General features: G+C 39.1%; 1 protein-coding gene across 2 annotated transcripts in view; it reads right to left on the reverse strand.

Moving 5' to 3' along the window:
- Positions 1-14,680: 14,680 nt before the first annotated feature.
- The window catches only part of LOC124805065 (TBC1 domain family member 9), a 170,275-nt gene continuing 159,017 nt past the window's right edge, over positions 14,681-25,938 (reverse strand). For both annotated transcript variants that reach the window (XM_047265501.1, XM_047265493.1), the window contains exon 22: positions 14,681-16,979. In XM_047265501.1, the coding sequence (XP_047121457.1) occupies positions 16,746-16,979 (234 nt within the window). In that variant the 3' untranslated portion in view covers positions 14,681-16,745. The remainder of the gene's footprint in view (positions 16,980-25,938) is intronic.

The following is a 25,938-nucleotide window of genomic DNA, read 5'->3' on the forward strand; positions in this document are numbered from 1 at the left end:
TGGCCCCATGTGTTCCGACGTTCTACACTACCAAGAGATCAAAACCATGTTCGTTAATGTTACAAGTTCAACTCACACTGTTGCCCCTGCAATTTCTGAAAAGGCTGCTACTCCTTTTTAGGAACCATGTTAGTCTCCATAGATACCCTTCAAACATCATTGCACGTATGATATAGCTATCTCATATTTTTGAGACTGCACACCACCTCACTGCAGCCATGTCCATGTTGGAGAGGATGACACACACACACACACACACACACACACACACACACACACACACACACATTAATTGTACTACTGCTTGCTTCACCAATTTTCCCAGTGCCTCTAAATTGGCAAACAAAGAGGAGTCGAGAATGGGGGAGGTGATAGGACAGAGGGAGGTGGTAACTGTTGGGTGGAGGGTGTGGAACAGTATTTAGTAGGTCGAGGCCGGGATAATTAGGGGAGTGGATAAATTGTTGTAAGGGAAAGCTTGTGGTGGAGGGGAGTATCCACATAGCTCGGATAGTGCAGCAGCCATTGAAATCAAGCATGTTATGTTCAGCTGCATGGTGTACTACAGTGCGGTCTACTTTGCTCTTGGCCAAAGTTTGGCAGTGGTTGTTCATATTAGAAGACTGTTTTTTGTTAATTATACCATTATAGGATAAATTTGTGACAAGACTTGTATAGGAAGCGCTGGGTGGGTGGATTGGGCAGGTTTTGCATCTGGGTCTTCTGCAGGAATATGATCCTTGGGGCAAGGATTCAGGATTGGGAGAGGCGTAAGGATGGATAGGATTTTGTGGAGGTTGGGTGGGTGATGGAACATCACTTTAGGAGGGGAGGGAAGGATCTCGGGTAGGATGTCCGTGATTTCAGGATATGACAACGGATAATCAAAGCCCTGGTGAAGGACATGGTTCAGTTATTCCAGTTCAGGGTGGTATTGGGTGACAAGGGGTCACTCCTTTGTGGCTAGGTCCTGGGTGTGGTGGGAAATGGCATGAGAGACCTTTTGCGGACTAGGTGTGGGGGCTAGTGCATGTCTGTGAAGGTTTTGGTAGGACCCTCAGAATACTGGGCAAGGGAGTTCTCGTAACTACAGATACATTATCCCTGAGTGGCCAGGCTGTATGGCAGGGATATTGAGGTGTGAAAGGGATGACAGCTGTTGAATATGCAAGAACTTTTGGTGGTTGGTGGGTTTAATGTGGACAGAGCCTTCAGAGAGGAGGAGGTCAATGTCTAGGAAGGTTGCATGTTGGGTTAAGGAGGACCAAGGAAGTGAATGGGAGAGTAGGTGTTGGGAGGTTGCAAAGGAATGAAGATATCTTCAATGAACCGGAATGAGGCTAGGGGTCTGGTGTTTTGGGAGGCTAGGAAGGTCTCCTTTAGATGACCCATAAACAGATTGCCTAGGAAAATGCCATGCAGGTGCCCATGGCTGTGCTGTGGGTTTATTTGTATACCTCCCCTTCAAAGGAGAAGTAGTTGTGTGTCAGAGTAAAGTTACTAATGTGTATGATGTAGTGGATTTGGAGTCTGAAGGATGTAGGGAAAGGTAGTGTTGAATAGCTGTAAGACCATGGACCTGAGGGATGTTGGTGTATAGTGAGAGGGTGTCAACAGCAACAAGTTGGGGTTGAGGAGGTGAAAGGGTGGGGAGTTGGTGAAGAAAGTGGTTGGTATCTTTGACTTGGGAGGCTAGACTACGGGTAAGTGGTTGGAGGTGTGTGTCAATGAGTGTTGGTCAATGAGAGCCGAAATTCTCTCAGTGGGGGTACAATAACAGAGCACAATGGGGAGCCCAGGATTGTTGAGTTTGTGGATTTTGGGGAGCATGTAGAAGGTAGATGTGCAGGGTGTCAAAGAAGTGAGGGGGGAAATGGATTCAGGGAAGAGATTCTGTGAAGTGTCCAAGGCTTCAAGCATGGATTGGATGTTGTGTTGGACTTGTGGGATGGAATTACTCTGGCAGTTTTTAGATGGAGGAGTCTGACAATTGGAGGTGGTGTTCCACTGGGTAGTCACTACAATTCATAACAACAGTGGTTGAACTTTTGTCTGCGGGTAGGATGCTTAGGTCAGGATTCGTTGTGAGGTTGTGCCTGGCTACTCTTTCTTCTGCTGAAAGGTTGGTGTTCTGAGGAAGGGACCTGGGTAAAGATGGTGGGGCCAACTTGGAGGTAAGTAATTCCTGGAAGATAACCAACAAGTGGTTTAGGTAGGAGGGAGGGAGGATCCCGATTGGATGGTGGTATGAACTTGGAGGGCCTGGGTTCAATGTGCAATTATTGTGGCCTCAACTTACAGTAACATATTGTCACCACACCCTCCACGTACAGTTTCTGACCCCTGTCCTGTTTGCCGCCCTCTGTCAATGCACCTGCCCATCTTTCCCTGATCCTCTCTTTTCTTGCCCTGTTTTCTCCATCTCCCTGCCCCATGACCTCCTGATGCTGCCATTGTTGGCATTCTCGTCCCTGCACACTTTGCCATACAGCACTCCTCTTCCCCCACCCATACATTGCTGTCCCTTCCCAATCCCTGCCCCCTCCAGATTCCTGCATCCAACCACATTGCATTCTGGTCCGAGCTGCCAGAGTTGGCATTCTTGTGTGCATGAGGTACATTTCCTTTTTCCGACGAAGACTGTGGCTGAAAGCTTATGTGTGAGTGTCTTAATTGTGCCTGTCAGCTACATAGAATGCTATCTTTACAGTAAGTAGCTATGTATGTTTTCTTATGTTGTTGATATTCCTAACTGGAGTTTCCATTATTTGATTTTACAGTACTAAAATTGAGTAACCTGGTGGCCAAGTACCGCTCCAGTTTCTTTGTTGTATTTTTTGAGGAAATTCTTTTTTTTTTGTGGACACGATACATTTCTTAAAAGATATTAATTGAAATTGTTGTTACTGTGGTACAATTTCTAACTCATTGTGAAGTACTGAGTTTGTATCCCAGCTATGGACAGATTTAATAAGGTTTGTAAACTGGAAAATCATTGTTTGTGGAGACTAATCTTGATTTTCTATCAGACAATACTGATTGAGGGTATCTGAGTTGTTGCTTTCCAGCTTTGGATCATGGCTGCACTACAAGGGCTGTTCAAAACGTAAGGAGACTTTTCAACTTGCTCAAGAAATGTACATTCAACTATCAATCTTTTTTTTGTTATGTTGGTACACATGTCCCAAACATATGTTCACAGTTTAAAGTGTTCAGCATACTTCGTCTGTTTTTTACTGGTAGAAAGGTTAGACATGACTTAGTGTGCTTGGCGATTTTCAATTATTATAAAAAATGAAGCAAAGAATTTGCATCACATTTTGTATGAAAAATGGAATCAAGTGCTCTAAAACACTTGAAATATTGACAGTGGCATATGGTGAATCTGCTCTAAGTTAAAAAAAAAGTTTACAATTGGTACAAGCTCTTAAAGATGGCTGAGAAGATGCCAATGACGAACCTCACTCTGGATGCTCCAGCACATCAACAACAGATGATAACACTGAAGCTGCGAAGAAAATTGTTTTGAAAAATCGTCAAATTACCATAAGAGAAGTTGCAGAGGATGTTGGCATATCGGTTGGCTTTTGACATGCAATTTTTTCAGATGTTTTGGGCATGAGACATGTGTCAGTGATGTTTGTTTCAAAACTTCTCAATTTTGATCAGAAGAACCGTAGCATGAGCGATGCTCGGAAGTTCTCAATTGATGTCAATGGTGATCCTGATTTGCTCAAAAGGGTTGTAATTGGTGACGCAACATGGGTTTACGGTTATGACATCGAAACCAAAGCCAAATCATTCGAATGGAAACATCCCAGAGAGCCAATACTGAAAAAAGCACACCAAGTTCGTTCAAATGTCACAGTTTTGCTCACTGTTTTTCTTCAATTACTGTGGCACAGTGCATCATGAATTTTTGCCTCATGATCGTATGGTCAATAAGAAGTATTACAGTGATGTTATGTGCCATTTTTGAGAAGCAATATGCAAAAAATGTCCGGAATTGTGGAAAAACAGTTCACAGTTTTTGCATTACGACAATGTTCCTGCTTATTCATCATTCCATGTGAGAGATTTTTTAGCCAAAAACAACACGGCAATCATGCCTCAGCCATCATTTTCATTGGATTTGGCCTCCTGCAACTTTTTTCTTTCCCAAAACTGAAGAGACCTCTGAAAGGACAAAGATTTTCAATGACTGAGGAAATAAAAACTACATCACTGGAATTACTCAATGCTGTACCAAAAAGTGCTTATGATAAGTGCTTCGAGGATTGGAAGAAGTGTTGGCACAAGTGTATTGTATCTGAGGGAGATTACTCTGAAGTGGTCAACATGAATAATGATGAATAAATAAATATTTTTTCATAAAAATATAAAGTGACCTTACTTTTTGAACACAGCTCGTACAACTCCCAATGAGAATTGAAGGACAGAGTGCAACAGACACTGGTAATTAGCTTTTAACCCAAACACATTGCAGTGATTTAGCTGTAAAAACAATAACCAATGGTTTATTTGACCCAGATGGTCAAATGTTTGCAAAAACATATATGGTCCACTCAGGTACAAATCATTGAAGAAAAATATTGTAAAACAGAATCACAACAACTTGATAGCAGTATTTAGAGAGGAATTATGGAAAGGCCACTGTGTAGGAATTTATAAAGAAAAAAAAGAGCAAAAGGAAAATTTAACTCTTACATAAATCCATACAGCACTGAGTTGTTTCCCCTAAAACAAATAAGGGCAAAATCAAACAGATGTGAGGATAAGAGGCAGATAACTCAGGTATTTTGATCTACGAAGAGAGAGAGGTAAACCTGGTCAGAGGATGAGCAGTAGCCTAGATTTGACACTTCATTACCACCAGTATGATAAAACTTTCCAACTAAAATAAATATACATACTAAGCTGAAAAATAATACTCTCCAAGAATTAGACAAAAACCACTTGAAATGTTATGAAATAAGAAACAAACACAAATAATGACCTAAATGAAATGCACGAATCACCAAACTCAATTATAACAGACAATTTCAAATATATTATTAAGATGATGATAAAATTCAAGATCATTAAAAAGTAGTATATCTGCTGGCTATTAAATGGAATGATGAACTCTTGTTCTGACTTGATAGGACTACCCTTCAGTTATCTTTGCAATCAATTAATGACTCAGGTCATGTTTCCTGACAGATTCTCTGCAATTTTTTTTTAAGTGTTAGAGAAAGTGGCCCATGACAAAATGAGAATGCAGACTCATTTAACTGAGCAAAGTTGTGAACTGCCTGTCACAAGGAAACAGGCACCTCAAGGGAAAACAGGCACACGTGCAAGTTGTCAGCCTCAGCAGTCAATCCCGAGTGAAAATTTGCGCTATATTTCGGATAGTACGAAGTTACAACCTTCTGAAAGTACAGCTTTTAATCTTTCGTGTAATCTGTGCAGCGGAGTGTCAACCAAAGCCCTTCTATTCGCAGGACATTGAAGGTTACGGAAGAGAAGGGGGGATACGGGTGCATCTGCCCAACGTGTCTTGAAATCTCGTTCAAGAACATTATTCTATGCAAAAAATAGTAAACAATATGAATACATAGTATGACAACCTCATGCTCATGTGCATTCCATATTATTTTAACAATATCTCTGTACTGATATTTTGCAGCTATATATATGTTTCAAAATCAAAATTAATAAAACTAAGCAACTGAAGATTTAACAATACGAGAGAAGGAAAGTTGCTACTCACCATATAGCGGAGATACTCAGCCGTGATAGGCACAATAAAAAGATTCACACAATCATAGCTTTTGGCCATTAAGGCCTTTGTCAGTAGTGCATGGAAAGATGCGCGCGTGCACACGCACACACAAACACACACGCGCACGCGCCCACAAACACGCACGCGCACACAAACACGCACGCGCACACAAACACACGCACACGCATGCGCACGCACGCTACATTCCAACTGAAGAATTATTATGAAATGGACTCAATGATTTTCAATTTACTATTTAATCACATCAATCCTGATGAGCAGCATGTCTTCTGAAGATGTACTTCACTTTAACAGTGCCAGCTTTAAAATAGAAAGAAAATAACACACAACAGTGATGTCAGTAATTACCCACCAGGTTAGCCGAGGGCACTAATGAAGTGCTTCCTGGACTCTGGTAGGCGTGCCAACCCTGGATCGAATCCGCCTGGCAGGTTACTGACGAGGGCCGGTGTGCCGGCCAGCCTGGATGTGGTTTTTAGGCGGTTTTCCACATACCATTAGATGAATACTGGGCTGATCCCCACGTCCTGCCTCAGTTACACAACTCACAGACATTTGGAACACGTTCACACTATTTCATGATTTACACTAGACGCAGACAGCAGGTGTACACTGATTTTGTCCCGGGGGGTACGAGGTGGTGGCAGGAAGGTCATCCGGCCACCACCCCTTCAAATTAACTTCGCCAAATCTGAATGTAACCACGCTGACCCTGTGAAAACTGCGGGACAAAGGCATAAGGAAAAGAAGAAGAAGAAGAAGAAGAAGAAGAAGAAGAAGAGATGTCAGTAATTAAATAGCCCTTTAAGCTATTTCTTTAATGATACACTTACTCATCTCATTTATTTACATTGTAGTTTTGTGTCTCAACATAGAAATGTTCAAAGCAAAGAGTCTTTGGCACAAGCTACAGGGTACAAACCATGCATTTTGACACAATGAACTATGTCACCAATGTCAAAGCAGTATTTCACAAGATTCTTACTCACTCCATTGCATAGTACTTCACACTCGGATGTTGGAACAGCTTAGTTGAATAGAGTGAGGGACAATCATCGCAGTTGCATGTTTAAAAGATGTATTGCAACAGCACAACCTGTTCAAAGCTTAATGTTTAAGACTTAATCTCACAAATATTCATATTATGTAAATCTACAGCTACACTTTGCAAACCACTGAAGAGCATGGCAGATGGTACTCCCCGTTCTGTCACATATTGAGGTTTCTTCCCATTTCATTCCTGAATGGAGTGTGGTAAGAATGAATGCATAAATGTCTCTTTGCACACTGTTATTAGTGTAATCAATTCTTTTTGGGTCCTAAGGTGGCAGTTCATAATGGGTCGTAGTATACTCCTACATTACAAACTTAACATTGGTTCTTGACACTTTGTAAGCAGGCATTTGGAGAACTGGCATCTATCTTCAAAATCCTGTACAGAGTGCCTGCATATTCAATATTCAGTTTATTCACCATTGGTCACTTACAGCAGAATACGTCTGAACATTAAATATATAATTAACAATAACTTTACAGTACAGTTTTTACAATTTAATTCCTTTTCTTTTAAGAATATTCTTACATACTAATGTCAATGATTATTTCAAAATATTCTGTTATCTTACAAAATGGGTGTTTGAGTAACCAGTCATAAATCTTACATTTGAAAATATTACTGGTCAGTGACCAAGCAGATGCTGGGAGTTTGTTGAAGAGTTTTAAACTCATTATTTTTGTGTGAGTTTGCAGTCTTTGTGAGTCTGTGTCTTGGTATGTCTAAGTCCAGTTTGCCTCTGGTGTTGTTCTCTCTGGTCTCGAACTCATTTAAATTGCTTTTGACATAAAGCAGTGCTGTGTAGATGTATAGATTCGCTACAGTTAATATCATGTGCTTGATAAAGAGGGGACGGCAGTGTTCCTTGGGTCTAACTTTGCTCATTATTCTGATTACTATTTTTTAATTTTCAGAATTTCACTGACAAAGCAAGAATGTCCCCATAACAATATGCCGTAGGAAATGTGTGATTGAAACAGGCCAAAATATACCACCTTTAGATACTCATCAGTGACTACATCTGCCAGTCTCCAGGTGAGATAACACACTCTTGCTATTCTCTTGCACATATGGCTAATGTGTTCCTCCCAGTTTAATTTTGAATCAATGTGGAATCATAACAATTTTACTGATTTGCTTTCAACAGCTGCAGTTAAACCCAGAATTTGTTCTTGTGTTTTATCAGGATTACATCGTAGTTCATTAGAAGAAAACCAATTCATTACTAGTTCTAGTTGTTCCTGTGTTGCCTGATGCAGTTCAGTTGTGTCATGGTGTGTACTGAGCAATGTTGTGTCATCTGCATAACACACAATTGAATTTGCTCTTACATGGTAAGGGAAGTCATTAATTGCAATGATGAACAAAAAAGGACCTAGGACTGAGCCCTGAGGAACTCCAGTCCAAACTTCCTTCAGCGAGGAGCATCTATTTTTAATTGATACAAACTTGGGGTAACAGTTTCTTAGCATCACCCTCCGGTAAATCTGCGTACTTGAGAAGCGACCTCATCTTGTTCTCCACCTTCTTTTTAGAGTCAACGCTGATCTTCCAGTAGGAATCGTCATTTAGCAGGCTCTGCTCTCCAAGCCGATGAAGTCAAATATCACCACTAAAGAGAGGGCGGCCATTCGTGATCTGAGGGAGCGCTCTGAAATTGTTGTCTTACTGGCTGACAAAGGCAATGCTACAGTTGTTGTCTCCCATAAGGACTACACTGACAGATGCAGAGCCTGCTAAATGACGATTCCTACTGGAAGATCAGCGTTGACCCTACAAGGAAGGTGGAGAACAAGACGAGGTCGCTTCTCAAGGACACAGATTTACTGGAGGGTGATGCTAAGAAACTGTTACCCCAAGGCCCGGTACCTCCCAAAGGTTCACAAAGAGGGGGTACCATTACGCCCCATTGTCAGCAACATCAGGGCACCTACATATTTGTTGGCCAAATACCTGACGGGAATATTAAGTCCTTGTGAGTAAATGCCCTCACCACATCTGTAATTCCGTGGATTTTGTTAAACGCCTTGATAGCTTCAGGTTGGATGAGTCAGATATTATGGTGAGTTTTGACGTCGTTTCCTTGTTTACAAGGGTACCCCTGTGAGAGTCACTAGAATTGATTAGTCACAAGTTTGACGAGAAGACCACTGAACTTTTTAGGCATGTCTTGACTTCCACGTATTTTCTTTTTAATGGATAATACTACGAACAAACGGAGGGAGTCGCCATGGGTAGCCCACTCTCACCGGTGGTAGCGAATTTGTACATGGAGAACTTCGAGGAGGAAGCCCTGTCGTCATCCGAATGGAAACCTACTTGCTTTTTCCGTTACGTGGACGACACGTTCATCATCTGGCCACATGGTATGGATAAACTCCTTGACTTTTTTACACATCTAAACTCCATACACCCCAACATCAAATTCACTATGGAGACTGAAACGGAGGGTAAATTACCTTTCCTTGATGTCTTGGTCAAGAGAAGGGCTGACGGCACCCTTGGTCATGGGGTGTATCGGAAGACAACGCACACTGATCTGTATTTGCATGCAGACAGCTGCCACCACCCTTCACCCTTCTAATACATCGGGCGCGCACTATCTCTGACGCAGAGAGTCTACCCCAGGAAGTGGAACATCTGTGAACTGCATTTCGAAAAATGGGTACTCAGAGTGGCAGATTCAACATGCTCTCCACCCAACCACTACAGCACAACCTGTGGAGATGGATGAAATCACGAGGGAGGAGGTAGGCACTGCGTTTATTCCATATACAGGTGCACTCCCGAGGAAAATAGCCCGTATTTTGAAGAAACACTGGGTCGGAACTGCATTTTGTCCTCCAAATAAAACTCGTGCACTGGTGGGGAGCGCCAAAGATGACCTCGGTTTGAGGAAGGCCAACGTGTACCAGATTCCGTGTCAATGTGGCAAGTCGTATATTGGTCAGACGATGCGTACCGTCGAGGATCAATGCCGTGAACACCGGAGGCACACTCGACTGATGTATCCGAGCAAGTCGGCGGTCACTGAACATTGTTTGTCGGAAAATCACACTATGGAGTATGAACTCACGAGGATTCTGGTACAGACGTCAAGATAGTGGGACAGCGTTGTTAGAGACGCCATCGAAATCCGTACCAATGACGACCTCATAAACCGTGACTGTGGCTATAATCTTAGCAAGGCTTGGGAATCAGCAATTGGGTTAATCAAGAGTAAACCGAGCAAACGTATAATTGTGACGACCACGGCGGACATAGCCATCACACCGACGTCATCTCAGATGCCGTCGCAATCTGTTCCACCGCGTGACCATGGCGCAGGGCACGGATGGCGGAGGGTATTTAAATCGACCGTCGCCGCGACCGAACCCAGTTCCCCCTGAGCAGCCATAGTGTACGGATCTCCATATCGGCACGTTCACAGGAGCTCAGTCCATCAGTTCACCTGATGATGGCGACATGTATGATCGCCGAAATATTGTGCCTGTTGGACACTGTAGACCGGCAGTACACCCGTGGATATTTTAATTATTTACTTCTTCTGGGACCAGCATTGCATCTTGTGTATGGGTTTGTGAATTATATTGGTTGATGATATCCCATGCTGCTTTACATTTGTTGGAAGCACTTTCAATGTAATGTTCACATGCCTGTTTTTTGGCCAAGGACAGTTGGTCTTTCTAGATTTTTTTACATTTTAGATAAGCTCTATAAGAAGAATTATCTAGCTCAGGTCCTTGTTTACAAGAATTTTTATATATTCTGTACAGTCTGAGCATCTCCTCCCTAGTGACAGCTAGCTCATCTGTATACCATTTTAGCTGTTTGTTTTTCTGTTTATGCTTAGGGCTAGATAAATGGTGAGCAGGAGTACCATAACACTCCGAGTATTTTCAGGAAGTTGTTAAACACCATTTCACCAGCACCCTTCTCAGGTTGTGTGTTGCATACAAAGTCCCAGTTAACATCAGATAATCTGTCAATAAATAAATTAATATATTCATCTTTCTGCCCTCTTACCCATGTGGCATTAGACTTGATTCTGACTGATTTGTCTGATTTAGGCAACTAATCACAGCAGAATATTAAAATTAATGATTCATGATCAGCTAGGGCCCCACTGGCAAGTCTGACGTCATACGTATCTTTAGAAAAATTTACTATAATATTATCTAAGCATGCATTATCCCGTGTTGGTGTGTAATATGTACATTGTAAATTTAGTGATGTTAAGATATTAAAAAATGTTCTATTAACATGTTCATCACTGTTGGCCATTTAAATGTTGAAATCACCACAGATAATTAGTTTTATTTTAGATTTTAGTATTTTCCTCATAAGCAACTCACATCTTATTTACATCTACTCCTAGTGATCTATATAAGCTAACAATTATAGTATTCTCTGCGTTTAGTCTTATACAGTTAAATTCTCCATCTAGTTCTGCACAGTATGAGCTAACATCTATTTTGGTAAACATTATACTATCTTTAACAAATATTAGGACACCTCCATTCTTTCTTTCACTTCCCCACAATGTCTCTTACAGCATTCTGTTCAGGAACAAAATATTGTACTTGATCTTCTGTCAACCAATGTTCTGAGATACAAACAACATCAACGTTTTCAATACTGCAGAAATGTTCTAATTGTAATACTTTGTTCCTAATGCAGTGAATGTTCATTTGCATCACAGTGACAGATTTATGTTTATTGTTTATCGTCTGTAGACACTCGATCATTCAAATGTCGATTTTAGCACCTAGTTGAAGTACAGGAGGTTTATTACTCGCCGATTCCCAGACTTTTAAACAAAAAAATGACGTACATTCCAGGTATTACTCAGACTGCTACTCTCGTAGATTGCTTTATTCCGTGAGAGTCTTTCTCAAATTATTTCATTGACACGTTCGCACACAAACTTTTTCCCTTCATAGTTTAGGTGTTGCCCATGTCTGGTGTGAAGGTTACGCTGCAGTTTACTTATATCAACCACAGCACAATTAGTGTATTCAGAGCACAGTTTATTTATTTTAATATTTGTTCTTCGAATTTCTTTATTAACGCACAAACTATAGATTAGATCATGCCTATGAGGCACTGTAGCAACAACTGTATTCCTTGATTTATTTATTTCTAGAAAGTTCTGAAGCACTTTTATGCAGACATATGCTTCATTTTTTGCATCATCATTTGATCCCGTAATGCATACAACAAAGTCATTTTCTTGCGTGATTCTCACTATACAACGAATGAACTTCAGTCTAACAAGTGGTGCATCTACCATTTTAATCCAACTGATCATTCCAGATGGTATCTGAACAAGTAGTTATAACCAGGTACTTGAGTTGACTGATTCCGGTTATGACACAGATTTTCCAGTCATAAGATACTATGTTTTACTTTTTGTGAAGTAAAAAGTTTTACATTTCCAATCATTTATTGCAAGCTTCTGATCTCTGCAGCTTTTGTTACACAGAACGTAATTATATACAACTGTTGATCTCAGAAAAGACATTTATTTTGTGATTTCAAACAAGCAAAAATGAATAGCCAGCACCAGAAGTAGACATTATAGTCATCCACCAAGTGAAAAATGCAGCTTCAGTTGATATAAACAAATCAAAAAGTTCATTTCAGCACATTTTGTCCTTAGAAGTGTCTTATTCTGTTAACCTAAAGACACTACTGATGGCTTATTTTGGGTGTTTCATTCCCAACAGTCTAACAGATCACCTTCTAGAGCTGTGCATCTAAAGTAAGTAAAGTGTTTATTCAACCTAAGTGAGCAGTGAGATTATTATTTAAAGCAGGTAGTGGTATATTTTGCTGACAACTTTTTAAGGGTCTTCAAATTTTTATACATGCTGCCCAACACATCTACTCTTTAATGTTTTTCAGTGCTGCAAACTCAAAGAAAGTATGAATTCCTAAGGGACCAAACTGCTGAGGTCATCAGTCCCTAGACGTACACACTACTTAAACTAACTTATGTAAGAACAACACACATACCCATGCCAACCGCATTGCTCTACAAACTCAGTTTTAGCTGACGATAAGCTGTGATTTACGGAAGACACAAATATAACCATCATGCAGAGTTTGTCTTCTCCTCCTCCTCCTCCTCCTCCTCCAGCATGCAGAGTAGAGTTTTGTATTCTCATGGGAAGACATTTAACAAGGTCCCATGCAAAATAAAGCAAAAAACTGAGAATCCAGAATAATTCAAAAGAAAATTATAAACATACTTGATGAGCCACTCTTTTTACAAATTACCTGAATATCTAGATTCAAGGACTGAAAAATCCTTTAAGTTACATAGCAGGTAGCAGTGTTTGTTGTAAAGTTGCATGACAAGTTCTAAAGCACTGCAAGCAGGACCCATTATTTACAGGTGAGGGTAACTTTTTTTTTACAAATGCTAATGTAATCAAGCAAATGTTAAGATATCAATAGGAGCTGGCCAGCAGCTATATAGTATAACAGAGGGGCAGCAGCTTTTTTCATAGTAGCAGTTGTAATTATAATTTACTTGATTAAATGTAGCTGACATAGGTACAGGAATGGATACCATTAACAATGACAGTTTATTAATAATACATTATACACATCAAGTTTCCACCATTTGCTTGTCTTTTATTAATGTATACCACGATGCATTCCATATCCCTGAAGAATCACCTTCTTGACGGGATGTATGGAAAAGAATGAGTGTGAATTTTCTGAAGTTTGTTGTGTGGACTGAAACAAACGCCAACTGATTAAAAGCAAATTAATTGGTAATGAGATATAATGGCCTTCAAGTGTAGAGTCCAATTCATTCGGAAAGATCTACATTGGTGTGACCCTACAATGGAAGGCTGGAGCTTAGGTCCATTATGATGTTTAGCCACATGAGATGGAACATCAGCTCAGTTCAAGAAGTAATGGAGAAGGAAGTCGCAGTGACCTCAAAAATCAATTCTGTCACCTACACTGATTTATGGAAAAACCTACATTGATTTATGAAAACCACAGAAACTCAGTCAGTATTGATGGACAGGGATTTGAGCCCCATTGCACGTGAATTACATATCCATCCAAAATAAGGCACATACAGAGTGGTGACATATGCTTTACTTAGTGTGTGGATGTTACCCACAACATCCCATCACAATACCACCAAAATTCCACAGTTTCGTCCTGATTATGATGAGTATCTTGTTCTCTTCACACTATTGTGGACTGTGTACCATTGGTGCCTGTAACTCCTTGGTCAATGATTATGTCCCTCATGCCAGCTTAGCAAATTCATCTTTCTGCAGTACTGAGCAGCAGCTCACACAGTTAGCCATCTGGTGAAGAGACCAACTGAGTCCATTCATTGTAGACATTGTCTTGAAAGCTGTTACATTGATTCTGCTACATTCAATGGCTGCTTCAGTTGTTGGACAAGCAGCTGGCAATCATTAACAGATAATGGTATTGCTGAAACAGTTCTAGCTTGGTATGGTTTCACATTGGTTGTATCCATTGATTTGGAAACCATCCCACAACTTGACAGTGAAACTTTATGGCACATGTAGCATCTGCGATGTGTCTTCCTCTTGTGAGCCAACTTTCATTGTCAGATCATCCTATCCTCAACAGATGGGCCAATATGAACTTCTGTTGCACTTGCACAATATGTCAGAAACATTCTGAATGAGATGTTATCAGTTCTCATTAACCATTTCCTTTGATGACATTTCAAACAGGAAGGTGTTACGGTGGTAACATCTGCCATTGTATAGTTCTGAATACCAGTGTATTTATCCATGTACAAAATTTACAGTACTGAAAGGCAACAACCGTTTATTTTAGAACAATTGTTTATTTGATTTTCACAGTATTAAACATGTTATTTGCATTCAGCAAGAGTTTCTTACTTATCACAGGCTTCAGTTCCAATGAAGCCAGTGTACTTCAAGGAGCACCTTTGCATCTACACATACGGAACTAAAATTTTGACAGGAGTAAATTATGTAGCCAATAAAATTGTAAAAGATTTGTAAAAAACTGAAGGGCTTATGAGGCAAAAAATTATGTTTAACTTCAAAGATAAAACGATATATTTCTAAATATGTGTTTACCAAGTTTTTAGGTCATAAAACTCACCACATGGGAGGTTTAAACTGTAATCACAATGAAATATTTTAGCAAGAGGCATTTTCTTTAATGCACTTGCCAATAAACCTGTATTGTCAGGGACTAACAACATGGAAATGTATTTTTTCCTACACTATATACAACTTTCATGAGAGCAGTGGAATACATACATAAATCAAATAAATAAAATGCAGAGTACAAGTTAATACATTGATTAATATATCACAATTCAACAAATGTATCCAATATTTGTAAAGTACCGACTGTTAGTTTTGTTTTGTTCATTATAAACACTATATATTTCTATATTTTTATAATGGAACAAGTTAATCATTTCATATCGCTCAATACAGGGAAAAGTTACATACATGCATTAAAACCATTCTAAATCGCTGTTATGTACAGATGGGACAGTCAATAATTACTTAAGTTTTAGCAAAAACATCACTGACATCATTTAAATACAAGTTTCTCTGCAGTCTTCACCATAACTCATGAATGATAATACACATATACAAACTGAATGCAATAAATCACAGAAATTAATCTAAATTTCAAAATAAAAATAAAAAATGGCCCACTTGATGTCACAAAAGGTGCAACAGTAGCTTATGAAACAAAAATAAAATGCTATTGAGAATTCTGAAGAGAAAGTAGAACAAAAAATGTGAGAATTTAAGTAAAAAAAAAGGAGCCCATTAAGAGCCTTAGGCCTAAAGAGCTAAACATTCAACAGAAGCACTATTGTCTGTAGTTAATTACTATTACACATTCTCTCAGTCTGCCTCTCTCTGGACATAGAAACTGGAATGGCTCTCTATCAGCTAATATTAAAAAAAAAAAAAAAAAACATTTTCACATTTGGATTACTACTCCAACAACTTAAACACCAAGGGTATTTTGTTTATAGCAATGTACATGCTAATATCTGCACCTTTTATGCTAATAAGTGTACCTCATAACTGTTTTTATTTACTATAAATGAAGTTACAGAGTGTGTACATGTGGTTACATAGGGGAAGTATACAGTTAAGACAGAATCCCAGTTTTGAGTGATCTATTAATGTAATTAAGATATTACATCACCATAAAGAATCAATAATGCAAACTAACACCCTGACAAACTGGACACTGTTTCTGCAGTCTTTTAAACTACTAGCAATTCTATAAATTTCATTTTACTTTTACAGAGACTTGATACAATTTCTGCATGTCTGGGATTTTATACAGTGACCAGTATTGTCAGTAAATCAAATAGTCAATATTCACAATTCAAACAGCACTGCATGTACCAGGGAAATGAGTTTTCTCCAGGTACATGTAAATCATATAAGAGCAGAGCTCAATATGTTATATTATATCTGCATTAATGAACCTTTAAGGGACCACCTGGAGCCCTTTAATTGTAATATCCGAATTCTGATATCACACAATGATTTTTATAAATATAAACTGATTCCAGCAAAATGACCAAAACTCTGTGTGTGTGTGTGTGTGTGTGTGTGTGTGTGTGTGTGTGTGTGTTTTACAAAAATAAATACCAGTATGATGGAAAGTTATCCATCTTGTTTGCCAAGGAAGCCTTCAATGACTTGTTACCAGCTATTTCTTAACATACTACCACAATACAGCAAATATACAAATTTCTATTACCAGCATTATAAAATACACTTGCAATTATTTGTTTTATAAAAACATGTACACTAACACAGGCCACTACATCTGCCTTAGAAAAGCTGTTCCACTGTACAAAAACAATGTTTATTTCATTTAAACAGTAAGACTATGCAGCCTATTAAAGCGACGGCCGCGGAGACGCATTATTCCATCTGCCAAAGATGTCCGTTGGCTGAAGAATTCAACTATTGGTTGGCCTGTTAGTACAGTGGCTAGAAACTGCTCAATACTGATGGACCAATATGGGTCAGCAGTGCTATTGCTGTTGCCATTAACCCCAGGGTTTCCGTTACGATCAGGTGTTGCGGTTACAAGAGCTGGCCCAGGCTGTAGAGAAATTCGTAGTTTTTTTTTTTTTTTTTACTGATAAGTATGTAATTTCAAGACAGTAAAAGGCAAGAATTTGATTGTTTCTCTGCAACAATATTCTAGGAGAAAGGCTTAATTAGAAAACACAGTCTGACTAACTGGCATGAATGGTAATAATGATAATGTCAGTCCGCAAAATAAATGAAAGAAAGAAAAAGAGGGAGAGGGAGAGGGAGAGGGAGAGGGAGAGGGAGAGGGAGAGGGAGAGGGAGAGGGAGAGGGAGAGGGAGAGGGAGAGGGAGAGGGAGAGGGAGAGGGAGAGGGAGAGGGAGAGGGAGAGGGAGAGGGAGAGGGAGAGGGAGAGGGAGAGGGAGAGGGAGAGGGAGAGGGAGAGGGAGAGGGAGAGGGAGAGGGAGAGGGAGAGGGAGAGGGAGAGGGAGAGGGAGAGGGAGAGGGAGAGGGAGAGGGAGAGGGAGAGAGAGAAAAATAGATGTGGAATACTCTCATTATAAAAAATTAATATGTTTCCTGTACAGAAGGAGAACTAATGTAAATAATGGATTAGTAGCAGTTTAGCAGATGCATGATGTAGTCGTCATCTGGTTTGATGCAGTTCTGCATGTTACTGTATCATCTCTGCAGCCTGCATCCTTTTGAACCTGCTCACTGTATTCATCTCTTATCTCCCACTATTTTTTTACAGCCCATATTTCCCTCCATTACTAAATTGGTGACTTCTTGATGTCTCAGAATGAGTACTAATGACCAATTCCTGCCACAAACTTCTTTCCTCCCCAATTCTGTTCAATACCTTCTGATCAGATACATGATTTACCCTCCTAATCTTCAGCATTCTTCTGTAGTACCATTTTTGAGATTTTTTTATTCCATTTTTGTCAGAACTGCTTATTGTCTACATTTCATTCCTGTACAAGGCTAACTTCAGACAAATCCTTCAGGAGAGACTTCCTACAATTTCAATTGAGTTTAGATATTGGCAAATTCCTCTTTTCAGAAATGCTTTTCCTGCTATAGATAGTCTACATTTTATATCCCCCCTACTTCACTGACCATCATTTATTTTACTGCCCAGGTAGCAAAATTCATCTACTATTGTTTGTGTCCTCACTTCCTAACCTATTTCTCACAGTATCACCTGATGTAATTCAACTCATTCCATTTTCATTGTTTTGCTCTTGTAAATGTTGGTTTTAAATCCTCTATTTAACTGCTCTTCCAAGTCCTTGCTGTCTCTGACAGAATTACGGTCTCATCAGCAAACCTCGAAGCTTTATTTCTTATCCCTGAACTTTGATTCCTTCTCCAAATTTTTCTTCGCTTTCCCTGATGCTCAATGTACAGACTTAATAGCATTGGAGATAGGCTACAACCTGGCCTCACTCCCTTGTCTACCACTACTTCCCTTTCATGATCTTCCACACCTATAACTGCTATCTGGTTTCTGTACAAATTGTAAATAGCCTTTAGCTGCCTCTATTTTACCCCAGCTATCTTATAATTTCAAAGAGAGTATTCCAGTCAGCACTGCCAAAGATTTCTCCAAGTCTATAAATGCTCTAAATGTAGGCTTGTCTTTTCTTAACCTGTCTAAGATAAGTCGTTGGGTCAGTATTGCCTCGCTTGTTCCAAAATTTTTGACGCAACCCAAACTGATATTCCCTGAGGTTCACTTCTACCACTTTTTCCATTCTTCTGTAAATAATTTGTGTTAGTACTTTGGAACCATGACTTAATAAACTGATTGTTCGGTAACATTCACATCTGTCAGCATGTTCCCTCTTTGGAAAAGGACTTTTTTTACATACTTCCTGAAGTGTGAGGGTATTTCATCAACTATCTGATATATCTTGCACACAAGCTGAATATTTTTTTCATGTCTATTTCTCAAAAGGATCTTAGTAACTTGTCACGCACAGTCCATGGGACCTATTCCTACTGTAGTCTTTCAGTGCTTTGTCAAATTATTCTCACATTATCATATCTCCAAACACACATGAATCTAGAACCACTTCCCTTTCTATAATACTGCTTTCCCTTGCATTGCCCTCTATATATTCCACCTTTCAGCATAGCCCATACATCATCATACAATAAGCACATCAGACAAAAATTATAAACCACAAGATAAATCACAATAATACAATGGAACACTATATCTAACCTTGATAATGACCTCAATTTGGCAAGGAAATCATTGATGATTAGACCCATCAAACTACCAAATTGTGTTGATATTGATTACTACATTCTGCATCTATATACATACTCTGCAAGCCATCGTACGGTGTATAATGAAGGGCAGCCTGTACCACTCTACTATTCATTTCCTTTCTTATTCCATATGAAAATGGATGAAAAATGACTGTATATATGCCTCCATTGACGCACTGATTTATCTTGCCTTCACGATCCTTACATGAAACGTACGCTGGTGACAGTAGAATCATTCTGCTGTTAGCTGCAAATGCCTGTTCTTCGATATCTTCTGTTAATCTGACCTCGTGGAGATCCTCAACACTTGAGCAGTACTCAAAAATGGTTTGCCCAAGTATTCTACATACAGTCTCCATTGTAAATCAGCCACAGTTCCCTAAAACTTTCCCAATAAACCAAAGCTCAACATTTGCCTTCCTTACTACCATCCTTACGTGCTCATTGCATTTCATACAGCTTTGTAATATTCTCCAATTCCATCCTGGATTCATTGTTTGATTTGTAACATTCTGCCTAGATATTTATTCAATGTGTCACACTGCACACCACTAAAACCATATTCGAACATTTCAGATTTGTTTTTCCCCCTCACCTGTATTAATTTAAATTTTTCTACATTTATTGCAAGTTGACATTCATCACAATAAATAGAAATTCTGTCCAAATCAACCCATATCTACAATATCTCAATGACTGAAGCACCTTAGTAAACAGTTGCAGATTGCTGCACATGCTATCCATGTACACAGAGAACAAGAACTTCCCTGGAGTACTCCTGATGATACCCTTACCTCTGCTGTGCACTCGCCATAGAGGACATCACACTAGGATCTATTACTTAAGAAGTCTTCAAGCAATTCACGTATCTGGGAACCTATTTTATACATTTGGAACTTCATTAAAAGTCTGGAGTGAGAAATCATGTCGAACACTTCCCAGAAATCTAGGAATATGGAATCTGCCAACTGCCCTATATCCACAGTTCACAAAACAGTGTGCGAGAAAAGAGCATGCTGTGTTTTAGACGAGCAATGCTTTCTAAACCCATGCTGATTTGTGTACAGAAGCCTTTATGTCTCAAGGAAATTTATTATCTTCAAACTTGGAACATGTTCAAGAAGTCTGTGGCATACCAATTTTAAGTTCTCAGGTCTGTTTCTTTACCTTTCTTATAAATAGGAGTCACCTATGCTTTTTCCAGTCACTTGGGACTTTGTGTTGTGCAAGATATTTGCAATAAATGCAAGATAAATAAGGGATTAGCGGCAGAGAGTACTCTTTGTAAAACCAAATTGGAATTCCTTCTGGACACAGCAGCTTATTTGTTTTCAACTCATTCACTCACTGTTTCTATGTCCTCCAGTTGAGAACCTTTGCAACTGTAAGTTTGTATGATTCTCCTGTGCCAATGATGTTTTAAAATCGAAATTTAAAACTGCAGCTTTCCTTTCACTACCTTCTATTGTCACACTAGATAGGTCGATGAATGACTGGATAGCAACCTTTGACAAGCTTAGTGGTTTTACATTGAACTGGAATTTTCTTGGGTTCTTGGCAAGATCCTTCACAATGGTAAGACTGTGGAATAGTACTATGCTTCATGCATTGATTTTCTTATAGATGCATGTATTTCTACTAGCATTTGCTTGTCAACCTTAATCCACTTATGCAGCACATATTTCTCCAGAGATGATTCACAATTTGTTTAAACCTTGTTCATAATTCATCTATGTCCATCACATTGGAACTAAACTATGGCCATTCATTGCCTGAGTAGGATGCTAACAACTGCTTATCTGCCCTTTCCAGGATACATACTCTCCTAGCCTACTTGTGGATTTATTAACTTCAGTAACAATCTTTGCTATATGATACCATGATCACTAACACTTGTCTCTACACAGACACTGATACTGTTTCACCTGTTGTTCTCAATTTTGTGGGCCAGTCAATGTGAAATAGACTGCCCGAGTGTTCGTTGTAGAAGCAACATATGTGTGAATATGACTGTTGTCATCTTGGAAGAAACGAGTGTCCACGGCATACTCATCATGAATAAGCAGATGAAAGTGCAACCCTCGGTCACTGAGGTTGATGAAATAAACACTGTGGTTAATGTTCACTACAGAACCACCTCTGGCCTAAATCAGGTTTAAATGCCTCACTGAGTCATCAGTGAATTGACACTACATGTCATTTCAAAAATGGCAAACCCACAACTTATCAGACCACATTACATACTTCCAGTCTGCTACTGCCCGGTTTCTACTTTGTTTGTCATATTTGAGAGATACTGCTTTATGTGCCACTGTAAGCAGTGATCACTACAATGTATCATACTCCAAATGTCTACTGGAAGAGATTCCCTTTGCAGTGCTCACTCATAAATACATTGAGATGGACCTGCATTCACTAATAGCAGCACTTCTTGTAGGAGTTGAAATTAATTGTCATTGACAAGGTGTGAGACTTTTCTCTGGTCCCTGTCATTTATGACCACTGTTCTTATGACCTGTTACATGACTGGGGTGGTACTCCATTCTTTGTAGGAATGTTGAACAGTCTATCCACCAACGAATGGGGCAATTCCATTGATGGGTGGTCATGGGCATGTCCAAACAATTTCCTTTCACCACTCTAACACCTCTCCACACTGACCTGTCTTGCTGCACTCATCCCATACAACCGACTGATGCAGTGCCTCTTTCCTGCCAATACCTGTTATATGCCAACTACATAGATCCAGAGTGATGAGTGTACTCTTTTTAAAGGGGGTGACTAATAGTGAATCCATTGCGCTTAATTAACAGCTTTGTTATGACATGGTGGGCAATGACAGGCCACAGCAAAACACAAATATGTACTTAAATGCTATTATTTTAGCTTCCACTGTTTTAAAGAGAGAGAAGGAGGGGATTTGAGGAGAGGAGGAGATTGGCTAGACGAGGATAGGGATGGAAATTGGCCATATCCTATTCCTTAGTCACTTTATAGAAACCATAGAAAAAAATGGTCACACATGGATTTCAATCACACTCCTCTCAAATGTTAGTCCACTGCCTTACTTCACTCGGTTACCAAGAATGAGAGGATTAGGATTTACACTAACATACTTTGTGCACCAGGCAAGATTGTTCAGTTGGAATATGAAATACAAACAATAAACTAGAAGAAACTTACTTATTGGTGATCCCTTGATGTCTCAGAATATGCCCTACCAACCGATCCCTTCTTCTAGTCAAGTTGTGCCACAAATTTCTCTTCTTTCCAATTCTATTCAATACCTCCTCAACAGTTATGTGATCTACCCATCTAATCTTCAGCATTCTTCTGTAACACCACATTTCAAAAGCTTCTATTCTCTTCTTGTCTAAACTATTTATCATCTACGTTTCACTTCCATACATGACTACACTCCATACGAATACTTTCAGAAACGACTTCCTGACATTTAAATCTATACTCGATGTTAACAAATTTAACTTCTTCAGAAACGTTTTCCTTGCCATTGCCAGTCTACATTTTATATCCTCTCTACTTCCACCACTGTCAGTTATTTTGCTCCCCAAATAGCAAAACTCATTTACTACTTTAAGTGCCTCATTTCCTAATCTAATTCCCACAGCATCATCCGATTTAATTTGACTACATTCCATTATCCTTGTTTTGCTTTTGTTGATGTTCATCTTATATCCTCGTTTCAAGACACTGTCCATTCCGTTCAACTGCTCTTCCAAGTCCTTTGCTGTCTCTGACAGAATTACAATGTCATTGGCGAACTTCAAAGTTTTTATTTCTTCTCCATGGATTTTAACTCCTACTTCGAATTTTTCTTTTGTTTCCTTTACTGCTTGCTCAATATACAGATTGAATAGCATCGGGATGAGGCTATAACCCTGTCTCACTCACTTCCCAACCACTGCTTCCCTTTCGTGCCCCTCGACTCTTATAACTGCCATCTGGTTTCTGTACAAATTGTAAATAGCCTTTCGCTCCCTGTATTTTATTCCTGACATCTTCAGGATTTGAAAGAGTATTCCAGTGAACACTGTCAAAAGCTTTCTCTAAGTCTACAAATGCTAGAAATGTAGGTTTGCCTTTTCTTAATCTATTTTCTAAGATAAGTCATAGGATCAATATTGTCTCACGTGTTCCAACATTTCTACGGAATCCAAACTGATCTTCCCTGAGGTCAGCTTCTACCAGTTTTTCCATTTCTCTGTACAGAATTCATGTTAGTATTTTGCAGCTGTGGCTTATTAAACTGATAGTTTGTTAATTTTCACATCTGTCAACACCTGCTTTCTTTGGGATTGGAATTATTATATTCTTCTTGAAGTCTGAGGGTATTTTGTCTGTCTCATAGATCTTGCTCACTAGATGGTAGAGTTTAGTTAGGCCTGGCTTTCCCAAGGCTGTCAGTATTCTAATGGAATGTTGTCTACTCCCGGGGCCTTGTTTCGACTTATGTCTTTCAGTGCTCTGTCAAACTCCTCACGCAGTATCATATCTCCTATTTCATCTTCATCTACATTCTCTTCCATTTCTATAATATTTGTCCTCAAGAACATCAGCCTTGTACAGACTGTCTATATACTCCTTCCACCTTTCTGCTTTCCCTTCTTTGCTTAGAACTGGGTTCCATCTGAGCTCTTGATATTCATGCAAGTGGTTCTCTTTTCTCCAAAGGTCTCTTTAATTTTCCTGTAGGCAGTATCTATCTTACCCCTAGTGATATGCGCCTCTACACCCTTACATTTGTCCTCTAGCCATCCCTGCTTAGCCATTTTTCACTTCCTGTCGATCTCATTTTTGAGACGTTTGTATTCCTTTTTATCTGCTTCATTTACTGCTTTTTTGTGTTTTATCCTTTCATCAATTAAATTCAATATCTCTTCTGCTACCCAAGGATTTCTATTAGCTCTCATCTTTTTACTTATTTGATCATCTGCTACCTTGACTATTTCATCTCTCAAAGCTACCCATTCTTCTTCTAATGTATTTCTTTCCTCCATTCTTGTCAATCGTTCCCTAATGCTCTCCCTGAAGCTCTCTACAACCTCTGGTTCTTTCCGTTTATCCAGGTCCCATCTCCTTGAATTCCCACCTTTTTGCAGTTTCTTCAGTTTTAATCTACAGTTCATAACCAACAGATTGTGGTCAGAGTTCACATCTGCCCCTGGAAATCTTTTACAATTTAAAACCTAGTTCCTAAATATCTGTCTTACCATTATATGATCTATCTGACACCTTCTAGTATCTCCAGGCTGCTTCCATGTATACAATCTTCTTTTATGATTCTTGAACCAAGTGTTAACTATGATTAAGTTATGCTCTGTGCAGAATTCTACCAGGCGGCTTCCTCTTTCATTTCTTCCCCCCCAATCCATATTCACCTACTACATTTCCTTCTCTTCCTTTTCCTACTATCAAGTTCCAACCACCCATGACAATTAAATTTTCGTCTCCCTTCACTATCTGAATAATTTCTTTTATCTCATCATACATTTCATAAATCTCTTTGTCATCTGCAGAGATAGTTGGCATATAAACTTGTACTACTGTGGTAGGCATGGGCTTCGTATCTATCTTGGCCACAATAATGCATTCATTATGCTGTTTGTAGTAGCTTACCTGCATCATTCCTATTTTCTGATTCATTATTAAACCTACTCCTGCATTACCCCTATTTCATTTTGTATTTATAACCCTGTATTCATCTGGCCAGGAGTCTTCTTCTTCTTCCTGCCACCGAAATTCACTAATTCCCACTGTATCTAACTTTAACCTAGCCATTTCCCTTCTTTTGTCTTAAAGCAAATAAAATTACAGAAACATTGGTTACAGCGATGATCTGAGATGGTAGTATCCCAACTACACTCTACCCACACAGTGAGGAGGCTACTATCAGAGTACAGACATAGTTTCAGAGTGAAAACGTGTTAATACTCAACATAGTTGCAGTGGAAACCAAGAAAAGTATATCCCAAGTATCTAATATCTTCCTAAGCAGTGTGTCAGCTGTGTGTAAAGACTGATTATAAGCCACGTTTATAACACATTTGAGGAAACAGTGCTTATACATATGCACTGCACCACTTTCGTACTAAGGTATGAGGATATAATTTTCATTATGTGAATAGTTGAAAAACTGAATTGTACATCAAGTACAATAGCATTTTGTAAAAATAATTTGATAAATTTGTCAAGAATTGCACATATGCTTTTAATGCCTTAATAATGATAGTGAGCATCACATGTAGTCCCCACACTAGCAGGAAGAAAGTGATTGCAACTGTTTGTCTAAAAAATTTTACAAACGTACAAGGACTGAATATCTTTGTTAATTTTAAGAATGACAAGAATGTTCACTGTAACAGCCATGTCTATAATTTATATTATATCTCTGCAATAACAATAATTATCAATAATTTTATAAAAATTTTGTTCAGTGTTTGTTATGACCAGGTTTGTCTACATTATGAATATATCATAAAACTGAAGCTTGTACAGCATGTCATGAGTTAATATTCAACCAGATGAATCTCAAAATTGCTACTTAATTTGCCATTTGAAGCCTGTGAAAAGAATCCATGCTGTAGAAAATGAGTTCTCTTATGGCACCTACACGTGATCTCAGGAGGAGGAGGAGGAGGAGGAGGGGAGGAGGAGGAGGAGGAGGAGGAGTAGTTGTAGTAGTAGCAGTAGTAGTACTACTTGTTGGTATCTTCATTACTAAAAA

This window comes from Schistocerca piceifrons, chromosome 1 (genome assembly GCF_021461385.2).
Source record: "Schistocerca piceifrons isolate TAMUIC-IGC-003096 chromosome 1, iqSchPice1.1, whole genome shotgun sequence".
Lineage (NCBI taxonomy): Eukaryota > Metazoa > Arthropoda > Insecta > Orthoptera > Acrididae > Schistocerca > Schistocerca piceifrons.